The sequence below is a fragment of the Acinonyx jubatus genome, chromosome B3, assembly GCF_027475565.1.
Source record: "Acinonyx jubatus isolate Ajub_Pintada_27869175 chromosome B3, VMU_Ajub_asm_v1.0, whole genome shotgun sequence".
Lineage (NCBI taxonomy): Eukaryota > Metazoa > Chordata > Mammalia > Carnivora > Felidae > Acinonyx > Acinonyx jubatus.
This window is the reverse complement of record NC_069386.1, coordinates 72,196,422-72,213,069: the sequence shown is the minus strand read 5'-3', so window position 1 is coordinate 72,213,069 and position 16,648 is coordinate 72,196,422. Positions and strand designations below refer to the sequence as shown.

The following is a 16,648-nucleotide window of genomic DNA, read 5'->3' as shown; positions in this document are numbered from 1 at the left end:
ACACCTCTCATGCTGCTTGGTTAGGGCAACTAGGTGGTTAGAGAACAGGACCCCTGCCCCCGGGGCTGGATTTGTCATTTGCTGCGCTGAAGGGTGGACCCGGACCCCTGACTGGCCAAAGGTCTGTGCCAGAGCCGGCTGGCTGTCTCTGAAGGAGACGATTAAGAGGCAGCACCCCAAGCACGGTGTCGGAGGGACAGGGTTTTCCAGTTCAGGGCAGGATGGGCAAGCTCTCTGTCCCTTTGGTCTCACCCTGACATCTGCATCAAGCCTTCAGGAATAAGTGGAGAAAAAGAAGGACAGACTTGTGGGCCGTTCCTTGGTGGTAAAGGGTGCACTGAGGTGGGACACGGGCCTTTACCTGCTCTCCTGGTCCACCCCGATTCCATTAAACTTAGAAGAAAAAACAGGGCACAGGGAAGCAGGCCTGTCAGCAAGACCTCTGGGTGCATCTCTGGTCTCAAATACCTCATCATCTCGAAGGATAGAACTTATCAAAGGGAGTGAAGAGGGGCAGGACCGTGGAAGGAAAGAAGGGAGAGAAGGGGCAAGGTGATGGGAGAAGGAGACACCAGAAGAAGGGGCTCCCCTCCTATTCTGCCCTCTCTAGCTGGGTTCAGTCCTTCCCCAGTTTATGCGGAGGGGAGGGGCGCAGAGCATCCCAGGGGAGTGAGACGCAGGCAGTTTTTGAGCCTTGGCTGGGCTCGGGCGGCCCCACCCCCCCCACCCCAGCTGCTAGCCACCCACACAGACATATACACTTTTTCTCATTCCTAGGGCTTTAGGATAGGGCTGTGAAGATGCAGAGGTGGTGAACTAGTGGGGTGAGCTCTGCCCCCACTTCCTCTCTGCTTTGGACCATTTTTCCAAAATAAATGGCAAGGCCTGGCTTTCTCTCTGAGGAGGGCCCGCTCTCCCTATCCACGTGTCAGTGTTTCTCTTCCAGTCTGTTTCCTGGCTCCGGACACAGGACAGCACATGCATCACCTACCACACGCAGGTGCACACACTTCTACTGGGTCACTCACACCAGGACACATGTCCACATAAATCTCTGTACTTGGAGATGCACCCTCTTAGGCCCGAGTCAATCAAATGCTTGAATCAAAGGTCCCCACCACCACCTTTTCCTCCCTCTGCCTCCACTGCTTTCCTTCCTGAGACTCTCTGGCCTTTCCTCCCTCCTCCTCCCTACTCATGCCCTGAAGGCCAGAGCCTGGAGGTCTCCTCCCTCTGGGCAGCTCCAGCCCGGGAGGAATTCTTAGCAGGAAGTTCAGGGTTGGGGCTTGGGGCTTGGAGCTCAGGGCTGGGCTGGAGGCTGAGAGGAGAGGCATCCAGGGGGACTAAATGGAGGCTGTTAATCTTGAGACTGGACGCTCTGTGGGAGTGGGATGAGAGAGAAAGAAGGTTCAGCAACCTTCCCTCCAGGCAGTCCCATCTCTTGGTTGACTGTGCTTCCCACCCACCCCCCCTTCAACTTTGCTTGGGGAGGGGCAGGGCAGGGACAGCATCCTTCCTGGACCGGCTGCCTGCACCCGCCAAGTCAGGGCTTACAGGGGAGCTGGGGGAGGGGCAGGAAGGGCAGGAGGAGGTGTGCTAACCCAACGTTTCCCACTGGCACAGCCACCTTGCTCTTTTCTTCATTCCCCAGAGAGAGTGACAGGAAGGAGAGGATGGAAAGAAGGCAGAGGGAAGAAAGAAGAAAGGGGAAAGAGGAGAGAAGTCTGGCAGCAACAGAGACAGGCCAAAAGACCAGAGCAAACGGTGGCCAAGGCTCTAGGCCCCGGTATGTCATGGGGGTGGCTGGCCTCCAGGCCCTCAGGCTCCTCTGGGTTCATTCACCCCAGGCAGGGGCTTGGCCCAGCTGCTCTCTCCCTTTCTCTTCATTCCCGGAGGCCTGCAAGGCCTTGGACAGAGAGAGAAGGCAAGAAAGAGGACCTGGGAGGACACGCTGTGCCGAAGGATCTCGGCTCTGGAGCAGAAGGCCTGGATCCAAGCCTCCTCTCTGCCACTTACTGTGTGACCCCAGCAAGTCACATAACCCTTTGAACCTGCTTCCTCTTCTGTAAGGTGAGGATAATTATTACCTCCAAGTTATCATGAGAAGGGCATTTAATAAGAAGCAGCAACTGTAGTCATTAGAGTTCCGTGCAGCAGGGAGGGGGCAAAGGGGAAGCAGCTGGGAGAAACCCTCCTTACCACCGCAGGCTCCACTTTGCCCCGCCCTACCCCTAGCCTGGGTGCTCTGGGTGACTCTCCCCACCTTATTCCTCTTCCAGCCACCCCCCTCACAAGGTGACAGTGATAAACTCTGAAACCGAGATGAGCACAGGAACGGGAAGAAAAGAGAGCAGGGATCTGGTGGGAAAAAGCAGCAAAGAGGGTGGTGAGAAAGAGGGTTTAGCCCCCAGCCCCGTGTCTGGCGTGCAGCAGGCACACGACAGGAGTATTTGCTGAGAGGAGAACTTGGTGGTGGGAAGGACGCCGGACCAATCCATCCGGCATCCATAAGAACATGCTGGACAGAGCCATCCATAGCACTGGGAGGCAGAAAGGGATGGAGACTTGGAACAAATGGAGCTGGCAACCCGTACAGGAGGGAGTCAGATGCTGTGAGGCTGCTCCTCTGGTGGCCCATCCCCCCCCCCCTCCCTGGGCTGAGCCCCCTCCAAGTCCTGCCGCTTCTCAGAGAATCTCAGTCTCTGCGGGCATCCTAGAGTCTCTGGTGCCGGCTGGCGGGCTCCGGATGGTCCCGGCTGGCCTCCTCCTCTTCCTTGTCTGGCTCCGGAAGCTTCTGCAGTTCCGAGTACAGCACACAGGCATCGTTGCGTGACACATACTCCCATCCACTCTCCCGCACGTGGAAAAGGTCTACAGAACCCCCGGAGTAGGCATCGCGGTGGGTGGCGTGGGCCACGGCACAGCGAGCCAGGGCATAGGCTTCCTGGGGGGTCATGTCATAGCGGTAGCCGCGGTCTAGCACGCCATAGGCATAGGGAGATCCAGAACCCACAGAGAAGATGTTCCCTTGCAGGCGGGTGCCGTCACTGTAGACATAGAAGAGGGCAGGGCCAGAGCGGTCCCAGCCACACAGGGCCGTGGCCACACACAGATCCAGGCCCCGGTAGCAGGACATCATGGTCGACAAGAGCTTGGCAGCACCGGCCACGCTGGGCAGCTGACCCTCCCTCAGTGCCCGAAGCCGCAGCTCCCGTCGTAGCACGCGGTACCATACGGCACAGTCGGCCGAGGTGCCAGAGGTGGTGCCCAGGAGGTGCTGGTGTACAGGGATGATCTTGCGTGAGGTTGGACACTCCACATAGTTGCCGCAGGAGGAACGTGTGTCAGCAGCAGCGATGACTCCATGCCGGAAGAGGAAGGCCAAGGTGGTGGTGCCATGGGCCAGCCTGGGGCCATGGATCTGCAAGAAGGTTTGAGGATCGAAGCCTGGGGGCACAGCCCAGGCCCCAGGCTGAGGCAGGTGAGGTGATGGTCCCTGGGTGTTGGGGGCCTGCCACTTGCACACATCCTGCAGGGCCATCCCTGGGGCTGAGTGATGGTTGGAAGGAACAAGGCAGGGATTTGTGGGCTGGAGTCAAGTGGGGAAAGAGACGCTAAAGAGAAGCTGGGCTGCGGCCAGAACTGGTGAGAGAGGCATGTGATCTGTGGCTTCGCTTCTCCCTAACCCCAAATCAGGCTTTGGGACTGGCTGAGAAGCAGCCTCCTCCTTCTCAGAGGATTGCTAAGGGGAGACAGGACGAGGCCGGTGAAGTCTCCACTGTTGGGAAGATGCTGCTCGTGACACATCCGAGCGTCACCCAAGGAGTCCCCTGTCCATCATCCTCCAAGCACTTGGAGCGGAGTGGGGTCGGGGGTAACCTCAAAGGAAGGGAGGCAAGAGTGTAAGGAGCACATCTGGGTCCCTCTTATTTTTCCTGTGGGGCGCATTGGGCTTGCAGAGACAGATAAAGCTCTGTCCCTGTCTGGAAAGAGCTCCCAGCCTAGGAGGAGGTAAAGACAAGTGGATCTCTGATGGAATCAGAATAGAATGCTGTGAGGAGCACCTGGCTGGCTCCGTTGGTAGAGCATGTGACTCTTGATATCAGGGTTGTGAGCCCCATGTTTGATATAGAGCTTACTTAAAAGAAAAGAATAGAGTGCTGTGGGCCCACCAAGGCAGGAGTCTTTGATGTTGAGTTCTCTCTTCAGGGGTCTGGGCCCAGGGAACTCTAAAGCTCAGCTCACACCTTCACTTTCCAGTCAGGTGGAGAAAAAGAAATGGACCTAGACCAAGAGAAAAGTTTTTTTTTTTTTTAGTTTATTTTTTTATTTATTTTGAGAGAGAGAGAGTGCACACGCAAGCATGAGAGTAGGGGAGGGGCAGAGGGAAGGAGACAAAATCCCTAGCAGGTTCTGAGCCATCACCACAGAACCCAGCTCAAATTCAGAAACTATGAGATCATAACCTGAGCTGAGATCAAGAGTCGGCCTCTTAACCCACTGAGTCACCCAGGCACCTCCAGAAAGTCTTATGTGAGGAGGAGGGGAGCTCAAATACCTTCCACAAAGGCAAGGTATGGAGGGGCCAGGGTAAAGGGAACCTAGAATGTGGAGCTCTCGTTCAACTCTGCTTTGGAGGTGAATATGAACTTCCATCTGCATAAAGACAGAGAGAGAGTTCCTGACAGTTCTCTGGCAGTCTAGCTTCTCTGATTATGTAAAAGTTCTGAGGATGTAGCTGAAAGCATCTAATGGCCTTCCCTCTCCCCGCCCCCTTCTGCCCAATAGTTAACAATAGCAAGAGAGATATTTGTAGTTCCAAGGCAAGAGAAACAACTGACCTTGTCCCCATAACGCTGAGTCTAAGTCTTAGACCAACCAGGGGTGGTCAAGGGGTGGGGTTAGTAGACCCTGACAGCTGGCCCTTCAGAAAGACAAAGTAGATTGGGACAGAGCAGCAAGCTGCAACTTCTTCCAGCACCATCTGGACTATATTTTACCAAACACTGCAGCTCAAAGGGGTGCTGTGGAAATGGGTTTAGTCAAAGAAACAGACACACACACAAGAGAAAGATCCCAGGCCCTCCAGATACCATGATGACAGGGCCGTGGAGTCGCTATAATGGCAAGTGCAAACATGTCATGGGAAGACCAGAGAAACCAGGATGTCACAGTAAAGTCCAACCAGTCTTTCTCCCTCTCTTACTAGACAGATAAGAATGTCTCCTGTTTTGTTTTGTTTTAATTTTTTTAAACGTTTATTTTTGAGACAGAGACAGTGTGAGCTGCGGAGGGGCAGAGAGAGAGGGAGACACAGAATCCGAAGCAGGCTCCAGGCTCTGAGCTGTCGGCACAGAGCTCGACACGGGGCTCGAACCCACAAACCACGAGATCATGACCTGAGCCAAAACCAAGAGTCAGACGCTTAACTGACTGAGCCACCCAGGTTCCCCAGAATGTCTACTGATTTTAAAGACTAAGCCTTAGATGTTTCGTATATGAATGGATTGTCACCTCCTTAGGTCAAGCCATTCTCAAGTCAGATCTGGACAGTTGAATGGCCTTCTAATTGGCCATCCTCCAGTCTCCCCTCTAATCTTATCCTCCACACTGACATGTTTTCCTAAAATATCACTCAAATCTTGTGTCTTCCCTACTAAGAAACCTTGAAGGGCTACAAGATCAAACCCAAACCACCTTCTCCTCCCCAGGCTAGCATTTAAGACCCACTATGGTGCAACCCTGATCCATCCACCACAACCTCTTTTCATGCTATTCCTAACACATCTCACACTCCCCCTTTATCTACCTTTTTCATCTATTTTTTTAATGTTTGTTTATTTATTTTGAGAGAGAGGGGAGGAAGGGAGAGAATGCAAGTGGGAGAGGGGCAGAAAGAGAGGGAGAGAGAGAATCCAAAGCAGGCTCCGTGCTGTCAGCGCAGAGCCCAACATGGGGCTCGATCTCATGAATTGTGAGATCATGACCTGAGTCGAAATCAAGAGTCAGATGCCTAAGCAACTGAGCCATCCAAGCGCCCCTTTACTATTTACTTTTAAGGAATCTCTACACCCAATGTGGGGTTCAAACTTATAGCCTCGAGATCAAGATTTGAACGCTGTATCGAATGGGCCAGTCAGGTGCCCCTCCCATCTATCAATATGAATCCTATCCTTAAAAGCCTGGCTTAAGTATCATCTACTCTGAAAATCCTTCTGGTCTGAGAAAGGAGAGGCTGTTGGTTTGAGGAACAATGGGACCCAAGTGGTGTTTAGGGAAACGAATCCACACCTCCTTAGCAAAGCCTTCTTGGTCTCCCAACCTCAACCCAAACTGTATTAATCTCCTCTCTCACCTCCGAACCACAATAGTTATCATTTTTCCCCCAAGTCCACTCTATTGAGATAAAATTGACATATCACATTGTGTAAGTGTAAGGAGTACAGTGTAATGATTTGATACATGTATATACTGCAAAATGTTTACCACAATAAAGTTAGTTAACACATCCTTCACTTCACATAATTAACCATTTTTGTGGTGGTGGGAAGAACATTTAAAATCTACTCTCTTAAGGTTGCCTGGGTGGCTCAGTCGGTTAAGCATCTGACCTCGGCTCAGGTCACAATCTCATGGTTTGTTCCAGCCCCGCGTTGGGCTCTGTGCTGACAGCTCGGAGCCTGGAGCCTGTTTTGGATTCTGTGTCCCCCTCTCTCTCTGCACCTACCCCATTCACACACTCTCTCTCTCTCTCTCAAAAAAATAATAATAAATAAACATTAAAAAAAATCTACTCTCTTAGCAACTTATAAGTATATAATGCAGTGCAGCATCGTTAACTATAGTCACAATGCTGTACATTTGATTCCCAGAACTTAATCTTCTCATAACTGGACGTGTGTACCCTTTGACCAACATCTCCCCATTTCCCCTACCATACAACCCCCCATAACCACCAATCTATTCTCTGTTTCTATGAGTTTGGCTTTGTTAAATTCATCATATAAGTGAGATCATACAGTGTTTGTCTTTCTCTGTGTGACATATATCTCTCTATATATAGATACAGATAGATATAGAGACAGATGATATACATATATCTATGTCTGTCTATCTATCCATCTATCTATCTATTGAACCAATATAAGGTAAGCTGGAAACAGATTACAGAAGGCCTTGAATGCCATGCTGAGCTGTTGAATTTTACAGAACATATTTAAGCAGGCAAGTGATAAGATTAAGAGAATGAGGCACCTGGGTGGCTTAGTTGGTTAAGGGTCTGACTCTTGATTTTGGCTCATGATCTCATGGTTTGTGAGTTTGAGCCGCACATGAGGCTCTGCAGTGTGTCAGTGTGGAGCCTGCTTGGAGGTCTGTCTCCCTCTCTCTCTGCCCCTACCCCATGTGCCCTCTCTCTCAAAATAAATAAATAAACTAAAAAAAAAAAAAAAATAGGAAAAAAAAAGATTAAGAGAATATTTTAGGAAAATCAATCTGATGCTGTGCAAAATGAATTAGAGAGTACAGTTTGGGCCCCGAAAATCAGGTGGGAGACTATTTCAGTAATCAGAGGCGAGCAAATAAGGTGATATCAGTTGCAATGAAAAAGGACATGAGAAGCATCGTAGAGGAAAAATCAACAGGATTTGACAACTTACTGAATGTGGAGGAAAGGAAGAGGAGTTGTCAGAGATGAGCCGGGGCTTCAAGCCTCTGTGACTGGAAGAACATTGTTGTCATGCTCTCATGTATTCATTTGGCAAGCATTACCTAAGCATACAGTGGGCGCTGAGATGAATAGTGCAGAAATACCTGTCTTTAGAAACTCACAATCAATTAGGAGATAAATGTACACTTAACAGCCAGGTAAACTGCAAAAGTGTCTTCAGAGACGAACAAATGCCATTAGTGGCAGTGTGAAGGAACCACAGGGAAAAGTCAGAAAGAGGACTAGTTACATTGCAGGGGGGACCGCAAAATAATACCTGATCTATAAACAGAGGCACTCCGCATTTTCGACACCATCCAAGTGTGAGACGCAGATAAAGATCTTCTGCTTCATTACATTCTGATGGTTGGGCTTGGAAAGGGTTGCCAAATTTCAGCATTAAAAATACAACATATGCAGAGTCTACTGGGGAAGAGGAGGGGCTGAGTTGGGCATCAGAGGAAAGTGGAATTTAGATATTGATGGATGTTGCTGCTGGAATCCAACAAGAAAGGCCAGACACTGACTTCATAGAACCATAAAGCAGGAGGCAACATTTCATACCTTTGCCCACTTCCTTGTTTGTTATGGGTCCCAAAAGGGTTGAAAAATGGAGGTGGGTGGAGAGAAGGAGAGACAATGATAAATACCACATTCCTGTATTAATAAAGAGCTCGTCTTAGCAAGCTTAAGTTAGAGAATCTCTTGGAACATCTTTATAGAGCGTCAACCCTCCTCCAGGCTCTAAAATGGTAAATGACTATTGACTCAGTTATTCGCAGCTGAATTGAGAATCTAGTTTGTGGATTAACTGAGTCCCGTACTTTTCCTTCTTTATTTTTCATCTTTGGCGATACATTACTTATTAGCATTTCCACCACAGGGTGGGAGTAAAGAGAATATTAAATCTTAAAAATTGGTTACAGAATGTGGGTAGTGTGGTGATTAATGTTACCAGACAACAAGAGGTATAGCACTTTTATTTTGTTGCGATTTTTACCACAAAGTACTGTGGTTTAACTAACTTCACAAGAAAATGGCTTCAGAGTAGATCATTATTTTACCTAGTATTAGAGGGTGCCCTTAAACAAAATGGCAACGTCAGTCGAATTAATAGGATGCTAAAGCCGCAAAGATGTAAAGTATCGCTCAGACACCCGGCAGGGCGGGGACGACTTAGCGTTAAGGGTTCGGAAAGGATTTTCAACTAGTCACGCCCGTCTCAAAGATGGCCGGCCTCACTTCCCTCACGCAACATGGACAATTTCCTGTGAATTGTAGGGTAACTCAATCCAGTACTGCTTGCATGACTAAAGTCAAGATGACAACAGCGTCCCTTTAAATTTAGAATAAATTAATCCATTTATTTTTTTACCCTTCCGTTAATATAGTCCCTCGTGTCTGGATCTTGTTTTGGGAGGCGTGGTTGCCAGGAGTTAAAATGGTTCCTCCCTGGGATAGCTTTAATAGGAAGTGAAGCTGTGACGGCGAAGCGTTGCCCTACTGCTCTCTGGTAGGCGTTCTCGCCGGGCGTTCCTTGTGCCCTTACTAGACATGGCGCTGGCCAGCGTGTTGGAGAGGCCGCTACCGGTGAACGGGCTCGGGTTTTTCGGACTCGGGGGTCGTGCGGATCTGCTGGATCTGGGTCCAGGGAGTCCCAGCGATGGGCTGAGCCTGGCCGCACCCCACCGGGGTGTCCCAGAGGAGCCGAGAATCGAAATGCTTCATGGAACCACCACCCTGGCCTTCAAGGTGCGGACCCAGCCGCCGCGCCGGGCTTAGTCCCGCGCGCCCGCGCCCTTCCTAGCCTCTCAGCTGGACCGGAGCTCGCGGGGGCCGCGACCACGAAGCCTAGTGGGAGCCTCGGTCCTCTCGTCCCGGTCCCGATGGTTTCGCTGTCTCATTGCCCCGGGAGACCTTGATTCTCGCGCCGCAGGACCGTGTGGCCGGGGTTAAGTGGAAGAAGAAACCGAGGCTGCTTGGGTTGATTCCTAGGCAACCCCAGGTGGCCAGGAAAGGGGAGGCCGCAGCAGCAATGAACACTGACAGGGGGTGGGGTATTGTAACCATTAACCAAAGGTTTTGGAAACTGGGTCCCCGCTAGGCGAGGGTAACCGAAAAGCTGCGTCTTTTGAGAGGGAAGGTTGGTGGGAGGGAGCACTGTAGTGGGAGCCAGACAATTGGGATTCCTGATCCAGCTTTGCAATAACTAGCTCTAGGATCTTGGGCAAGTCATTCGATCTCATTGAACCTGTTTCCTGATCTATAAAATGAAATTGGAAGTTAATACCGGTTATATCCCATCGAGGGATTGATGGGAAGTTTAGTTGATAGTAATATGTGGAAAGCATATTGTGAAGTGTAAAACGATAGAGAAAAAGATGTTCTGGGTTTCCATTGATGCAAAAAGAAATGTCAAGATGTTTCTGTGGTCTGATGTGGCCTGCTTTGTGTTTTCCTCTGATCTTAACAGTTTCAACATGGAGTCATTGTTGCAGCGGACTCTCGCGCCACAGCGGGTGCCTATATAGCCTCCCAGACAGTAAAGAAGGTGATAGAAATCAATCCCTACCTGCTGGGCACCATGGCTGGGGGCGCAGCGGATTGCAGCTTCTGGGAGCGCCTGTTGGCTCGTCAATGTCGAATCTATGAGCTTCGAAACAAGGAACGCATCTCTGTAGCAGCTGCCTCCAAGCTGCTTGCCAACATGGTGTATCAGTATAAAGGCATGGGGCTGTCCATGGGCACCATGATCTGTGGCTGGGATAAGAGAGGCCCTGGTGAGTTAAGCTGCAACCACATGATTCTTGGGCTGACACTACAGAGAGGAGGGGTTGGATGAACAGGTGAATGAAAGGGCTTTGTGTCAGTGCTGAGGATGTGTTTATTAGGTTTTGGCTCTTCTCTATGTTCAAGGAAGGCACTACAGTGTAGGAGAGGGCATGGAGCTTAGATTAGCTGTGTCATTGACTACCCATGTGACCTTACACAGGTCACTCATTTTCCCAGTTAGTTTCATCATCTGTTGCAGTGGTTAAATGAAGTAATACACGTAAAGCATGTAGTGTTTGGCACATAATGTTTTTCCTTCTGTTCTCTCTCCTGTAAAATAATAAGATCTACAGGGGCACCTGCGTGGCTCATTGGGCTGAGCATCTGACTCTTGGTTTCAGGTTAGGTCATGATCTCAAAGTTCAAGGGATCAAGCCCTGCTTCGGGCCCTGCCCTGATGGCATGGATCCTGCTTGGGATTCTCTCTCTCCTCTCTCTCTGCCCCTCCCCTGCTCTCGCACTTTTTCTCTCTCTCTCAAAATAAATAAACTTTAAAATAATAATAATAATAATAATAATAATAATAATACCTATGAAGAGTGTATTTGAGAGTGAAATTGGATAATAGACATTAAAAACCAGTCAGTGCTTTCTAATAAAAATATGATGTGAGCTGCATATGTCATTTAAAATTGTCTAGGGGCGCCTAGGTGGCTTAGTCAGTTAAGCATCCGACTTCACCTCAGGTCATGATCTCACAGTCCATGAGTTCGAGCCCCACGTTGGGCTCTGTGTTGACAGCTCAGAGCCTGTAGCCTGCTTCAGATTCTGTGTCTCCCTCTCTCTGAACCTCCCCCGTTCATGCTCTGTCTCTCTCTGTCTCAAAAATAAACATTAAAAAAAAATTTTTTTTTTTTTTTAATAAAATTGTCTAACGGAGGGGCACCTGGCTGGCTTAGTCAACAGAGAATGCAATTCCTGTTCTCAGGGTCATGAGTTCAAGCCCTATGTTGGGTTTAGAGCTTACTTAAAAAATAATAACTGGGGTGCCTGGGTGGTGCAGTTGGTTAAGCATCCGGCTTCGGCTCAGGTCATGATCTCACTATTTGTGAGTTCGAACACTGCGTCAGGCTCTGTGCTGACAGCTTGGAGCCTGGACCCTGCTTTAGATTCTATGTCTCCCTCTCTCTCTCTGCCCCTCCCTTGCTCATGCTCTGTCTCTCTCTCTCTTTCTCTCTCTCAAAAATAAATAAACATTAAAAAAAATTTTTTAATAATAATTAAAATTTTTAAAGATTGTCTAATGGATATATTTAAAAAGCAAAAAGATTGGGAAATTAATTTTAACCATTTATTTAATACAAAATACCTAAAATAGTAACATTTTTGCATGTGTGTTAGCCCCCTTTCAAGTGTTCAATAGCCATATGTTGCTGGTGACCACTGTGTTGGACAGTGAAATTCTACTATACAAGTAGCTACTGTAAACTTAGTTATTTCTCTTCCCTTTTTCCCTTTAGAGAGTCTTTGACCTAGAAGGGGCTTTTGGGACTCACCCTCTCCTTGCTTGATATAATACCCTAGGATCCTAGGTCCTGTTCTGTCATCTCTGAAAATAAATTCCTTAGCCTTTTTTCTCTTTCTAGTATATAGAGACCTTGCCAGGAAGTTTAACCTTGTATCTAATGTCTCTTCCTTTTCAACCAGTTGTTTGTTTGTTTGTTTGTTTTGAAGTTTTATGTATTTGAGTAATCTCTGCACCCAACATGGGGTTCAAACCCATGACCCCAAGATCAGGAGTTACATGCTCCTCTGACTGAGCCAGCGAGGAACCCAGTTTTTTAACCAGATTTGAATGTCTGTTTCTTTAGTCAAGCTGGAATACAGCCAGTCACTTTCTGTGTCATTTTCCCCCTCAATGCTTGAAGATAGTTTATTCTTTCCTCTTCCTTTTTTTGCTTCATTCGTTCGCCTGCTTACTGAGTGCCTAGTTTTCCTCTATCAAACAACTGTAGGATACCCAGGAGAGAGAGAGAGAGAGAGAGGGAAAGAGAATCCCAAGCAGACTCTGCACTGTCACCATAGAGCCCAGTGTGGGGCTCGAACTCACGAACCCATGATATCATAACCTGAGCCAAAATCAAGAGTCAGTTGCTTAACCGACTGAGCCATGCAAGTGCCGCATGCATCCAACTCTTGATCTCAGCTCAGGTCTTGATCTCAGGGTCATGAGTTTAAGCCCTGCATTGGGCTCCACACAAGGCATGGAGCCTACCTTAAAAAAAAAAAAAAAAAAAAAAAAAAAAAAAAGCCTTCCTGACAACCTGTCCCATTCAGGATGAGTCAGCCCCTTTCTCCAAGAAGCAGAGACTGAGAGGGGCACCTGGGTGGCTCAGTCGGTTCAGCATCTGACTCTTGGTTTCAGCTCACATCATGATCTCAGGGTTTCAAGAGTTTGAGCCCCGAGTCGGGCTCCATGCTGACAGTGCAGAGCCTACTTGGGATTCTCTCTCCTTCTCTTCTGCCCCTCCCCCACTCGCACTATCTCTGTCTCTCTCAAACTTAAAAAAAAAATTTTTTTCAAAAAAGATTGAGAAAGGATCACAGATTACTTAGTACAAGGCTAAATGAGATGAGTGCTGTTTTTAAAAGAACCAATATGATGCTGAGGGAATTTTGAGAAGGAGGGGATTACTTCTGATGGGAGGAACTTGGAAAGACTTCATGGGTAGGTGGCATTTGTCCAAGATGTACATATCAGAGAGGGGAAGGCTAGTGAACAAAGGAAGGGAGGAAACAAGCATGCGTTTTGGGGGGAGTAACTGAAAGCCCACTTTAATTGCAACTAAGGTTGTATGAAGAGGAGTTAGGGATCCATAAAGCCAGAGAGGTAATCTGGAACCACCTAGTGAGCCAGCTAGGCAAGGCGGTGGCTGTGGGACCCGGAAGGGGCTAGTTGGGGGTAGACATTGGAATCCTTCGAACCCAAAAGCTGAGATGAGTTGTGGTTCTCTACTGGCTTGCTTTAGAATCACCTGAAGAACTCAAAACACAAGCTCCATACTTACTCCCCACCCCAGACCAATTGAAAAAGAATACCTGGGGTAGGTCCTGGGCATCTTTTTAAAAAGCTTCCTTAGAGGATTCTGATACATAGTGAGAGATGGGAACCACTGAAGTAGGAAAAAGATTAACGATGCCATTGGCAATGCGGGCTGGTGCAGCACATGAGACATGAGTTTGGTTGGTAATGGAGGGCCACTGAAAGTATTTGAAGATAGGAAGTTTGAATCTGAACTTGATGAGAAGGGCATTCTGTTGGAAAGGTCCAGCAGGCATTTGGGATTGATAAAAATTTTATTAAAATCTTTGTCTAAATTTTCATATATACTAAAAATCAGCTAACTTCTTCATAAAGGGCCAAATAGTAAATAACTTAGGATTGCAGGCCATCTGGTCTTTGTCTCAACTGCTTAACTCTCCTGTTTTAGCACAAAAGCAGTCATAGACCCTATGTACACAAATGGGTATGGCAGTGTTGCAGTAAAACTTTGTTTACAAAAACAGGCAGCACTGTCCAATAGAAATAAAATGTGAGTAATACATGTGTATTTTTAAATTTTGTAATAGCTACATCCTAAAAATTAAAAATGGAAATTAATTTGGGGCCATTGGGTGGCTCAGTCAGTTAAGTGTCCGACTTTGGCTCAGGTCATGATTTTGTGGTTTGTGAGTTTGAGCCCCGCGTCGGGCCCTGTGCTGACAGCTGGAACCTGCTTCAGATTCTGTGTCTCCCTCTCCCTCTGCCCCTCCCCTGCTCACACTCTGTCTCTCAATGAATAAACGTTAAAAAAAAATTAATGGAAATTAATTTTAATAATATATTTTATTTCGTGGATCCAAATGGATCCAAAGTGTTATCATGTCAGCATGTGGTACCAGCTTCATTTCAAATGCTCAGTAGTCACGTGTCTAGTGGCTCCCATACTGGACAGTGCAGGTCTTTGCAATATGATTCAAAACTCCAGGCTTTCTCCTACTGTATGATGTATGTCTTGTCCTTCAGATAGTCTGAAGTTTGAGGGCTAGAATCGTGTTAAACATCTCCCACAGTGCCTGAAGTTCTGTGTTTGAAACCTAAGTCATTTGGATTATACTTTTTGCTTATACAGCAAGGACAAGAAAGGAGTTACTGTAATGTGAGGTTAGATGAGATGGTATATTGTAGGATCCTGGAGTCTTTATTTATTTTGAGAGCGAGAATCCTAAGCAGTCTCCGTGCTGTCAGTGCTGAGCCTGACGTGGGGCTCACACCCATGAACCATGAGATCATGACCTGAGCCAAGAGTCAGATGCTTAACTGACTGAGCCATCAAGGCACCCCAAAGTGCTATTTTCTTACATATATCTGTTGGTCTCCCCTGGGTTTCAAAAGAGCTAAAGAACTGTTCTTGGAAAATGAATTAGATGTCAGAAGGGGTGGTCATTTTTTTTTTCTTTTTGTCCTGCTAACAACCTCACCTCTCTTTCCAGGCCTCTACTATGTGGACAGTGAAGGAAACCGGATCTCAGGGGCCACCTTCTCTGTAGGTTCTGGCTCTGTGTATGCTTATGGGGTCATGGATCGGGGTTACTCCTATGACCTAGAGGTGGAACAGGCCTATGACCTGGCCCGTCGAGCCATCTACCAAGCCACCTATAGAGATGCCTACTCAGGAGGTGCAGTCAACCTCTACCATGTCCGAGAGGATGGCTGGATCCGAGTCTCCAGTGACAATGTAGCTGATCTACATGACAAATATAGTGGATCTACCCCCTGAAAGAGGGCAGATGTGGCTGCTTGCATTTCTTGGGGTGACTATTGTTGGTAATGTGGATACAGCTCCCCATCCTATAGTGGAGTGGTCCTCAATTGTATTGATAATTTTTTTAAGCTCTGGTGCCGTTGACCTCTCTATGTTACCAGTTGTTAATGACCTGCTGCTGCAGAGGTGATCGTTTTACTTTCTTGGATGTTAACATTACACTACTTGACCACAGTCTGTGTTGTGTCTTTTGTCCACACTGTCCCTCCTCCAAGCACTTTACAGCCAAATAAGCCAGGACAGTGGGAGGGCACTGACTGTAATTACAGGAAACAGTGGTGTGAAGACATTGTCTAGTGAATACATTAGCATCCCCACTCATGAAGCTAATAACAAAGGAGAAGGAGAGAGAGGCAAGGGAGGAGGGAGAGACTTCCCGATTCTGTTTGCAAAGAGATGAAAAGTTGATGAGGTGGAAAGATGCATAGGGCTGTATGAGCCAGAGCTGCGGAGGAAAAAGCTTTCACTTTGTGGTGGGGGAGGGGAGGCTAGTGCTACATGCAGAGCAGAAAGGTGAAGAGGGTGAATCTTGCATCTTGAACCAATTGGGAAGGGAAGTTTTGGACCCTGGGAAAAGAGGACACAGAGGTGAGTGTGAAAGCGGTAGTGACCCCAAGGTTGGTGATCCTTGTCCTTTTGGCGCTCCAGTGTGTGTAGGTGTGGGGGACAGAGCGGTTGGTGGTGGGCTTAGAGCCTTCTGGACAGGAAGCAGCACAAAATTGTCATTGGGACGTGTGGGTGGAGAAGAGGCCCTTCTGAGAGCAGAAAAATGGCTGATTTATCACACCCAGCACTGAGGGGCTTCCCAAGCTATGGTGGCAGCAGATGGCAAGGCCTTCTGTTAAAGAGAAGACATAAGCATAGGGGAGATAGAGGAGGTTGATGGGAAAAACCTTTAAAAGATGGGAGAGGAGGGTATAAAACAATACTGCTTTGTTTTTATAGTTAGCAGGAAGGGGAAAGTGGTTGGTGAGGGTGACAACCCAGCGTCCCATTTTGAGGCAGAGGGGTTTGAGCAATAGAGGGGGTAAGGCCTCCTCTGCCTGGACTGCGGATACCTTCCCTTCTTGTACCTTCCCTTCCCCCTCAGCCTCATGCAGTCGCATATTGATTGATGAGGGCTGTCAGCCAGGAACTGATCGAGGCTTGTTAATTGCATTTGTCAAATGCAGGGAAATTGGGAATTAGTGAGATTGGAGAAGGGAGTTTGGAAAACAAATGACTGGTGCCTAAGGAGATTCATTTTGCTGAAAAGTGCCTTGGGAGCCCCTGGAGTCAGGGAGCTGCTAGTGGGGACCTGGGC

General features: G+C 48.1%; 2 protein-coding genes across 2 annotated transcripts; one reads left to right on the top strand and one right to left on the bottom strand.

Moving 5' to 3' along the window:
- Positions 1-2,680: 2,680 nt before the first annotated feature.
- Positions 2,681-4,197, bottom strand: PSMB11 (proteasome subunit beta 11). The gene has a single exon (XM_027066844.2). The coding sequence runs from the start codon at positions 3,539-3,541 to the stop codon at positions 2,714-2,716; it is 828 nt and encodes a 275-aa protein (XP_026922645.1). The 5' UTR covers positions 3,542-4,197; the 3' UTR covers positions 2,681-2,713.
- A 5,034-nt stretch (positions 4,198-9,231) lies between these two features.
- On the top strand, positions 9,232-15,519 carry PSMB5 (proteasome 20S subunit beta 5). Its single transcript, XM_015086684.3, has 3 exons — positions 9,232-9,460; positions 10,182-10,488; positions 15,014-15,519. Exons 1-3 carry the CDS (start codon positions 9,263-9,265, stop codon positions 15,298-15,300), a joined length of 792 nt encoding a protein of 263 aa, XP_014942170.1. The 5' UTR covers positions 9,232-9,262; the 3' UTR covers positions 15,301-15,519.
- Positions 15,520-16,648: the final 1,129 nt, after the last annotated feature.

What these genes read in the sequence shown, in the direction of transcription:
- PSMB11 (XM_027066844.2), bottom strand. Translation starts at nt 3,541, where the DNA reads ATGGCCCTGCAGGATGTGTGCAAGTGGCAGGCCCCCAACACCCAGGGA.
- PSMB5 (XM_015086684.3), top strand. Translation starts at nt 9,263, where the DNA reads ATGGCGCTGGCCAGCGTGTTGGAGAGGCCGCTACCGGTGAACGGGCTC. An exon ending in CCACCACCCTGGCCTTCAAG is followed by an intron (nt 9,461 to 10,181) that starts GTGCGGACCCAG and finishes TGATCTTAACAG; the next exon opens with TTTCAACATGGAGTCATTGT. An exon ending in CTGGGATAAGAGAGGCCCTG is followed by an intron (nt 10,489 to 15,013) that starts GTGAGTTAAGCT and finishes CTCTCTTTCCAG; the next exon opens with GCCTCTACTATGTGGACAGT.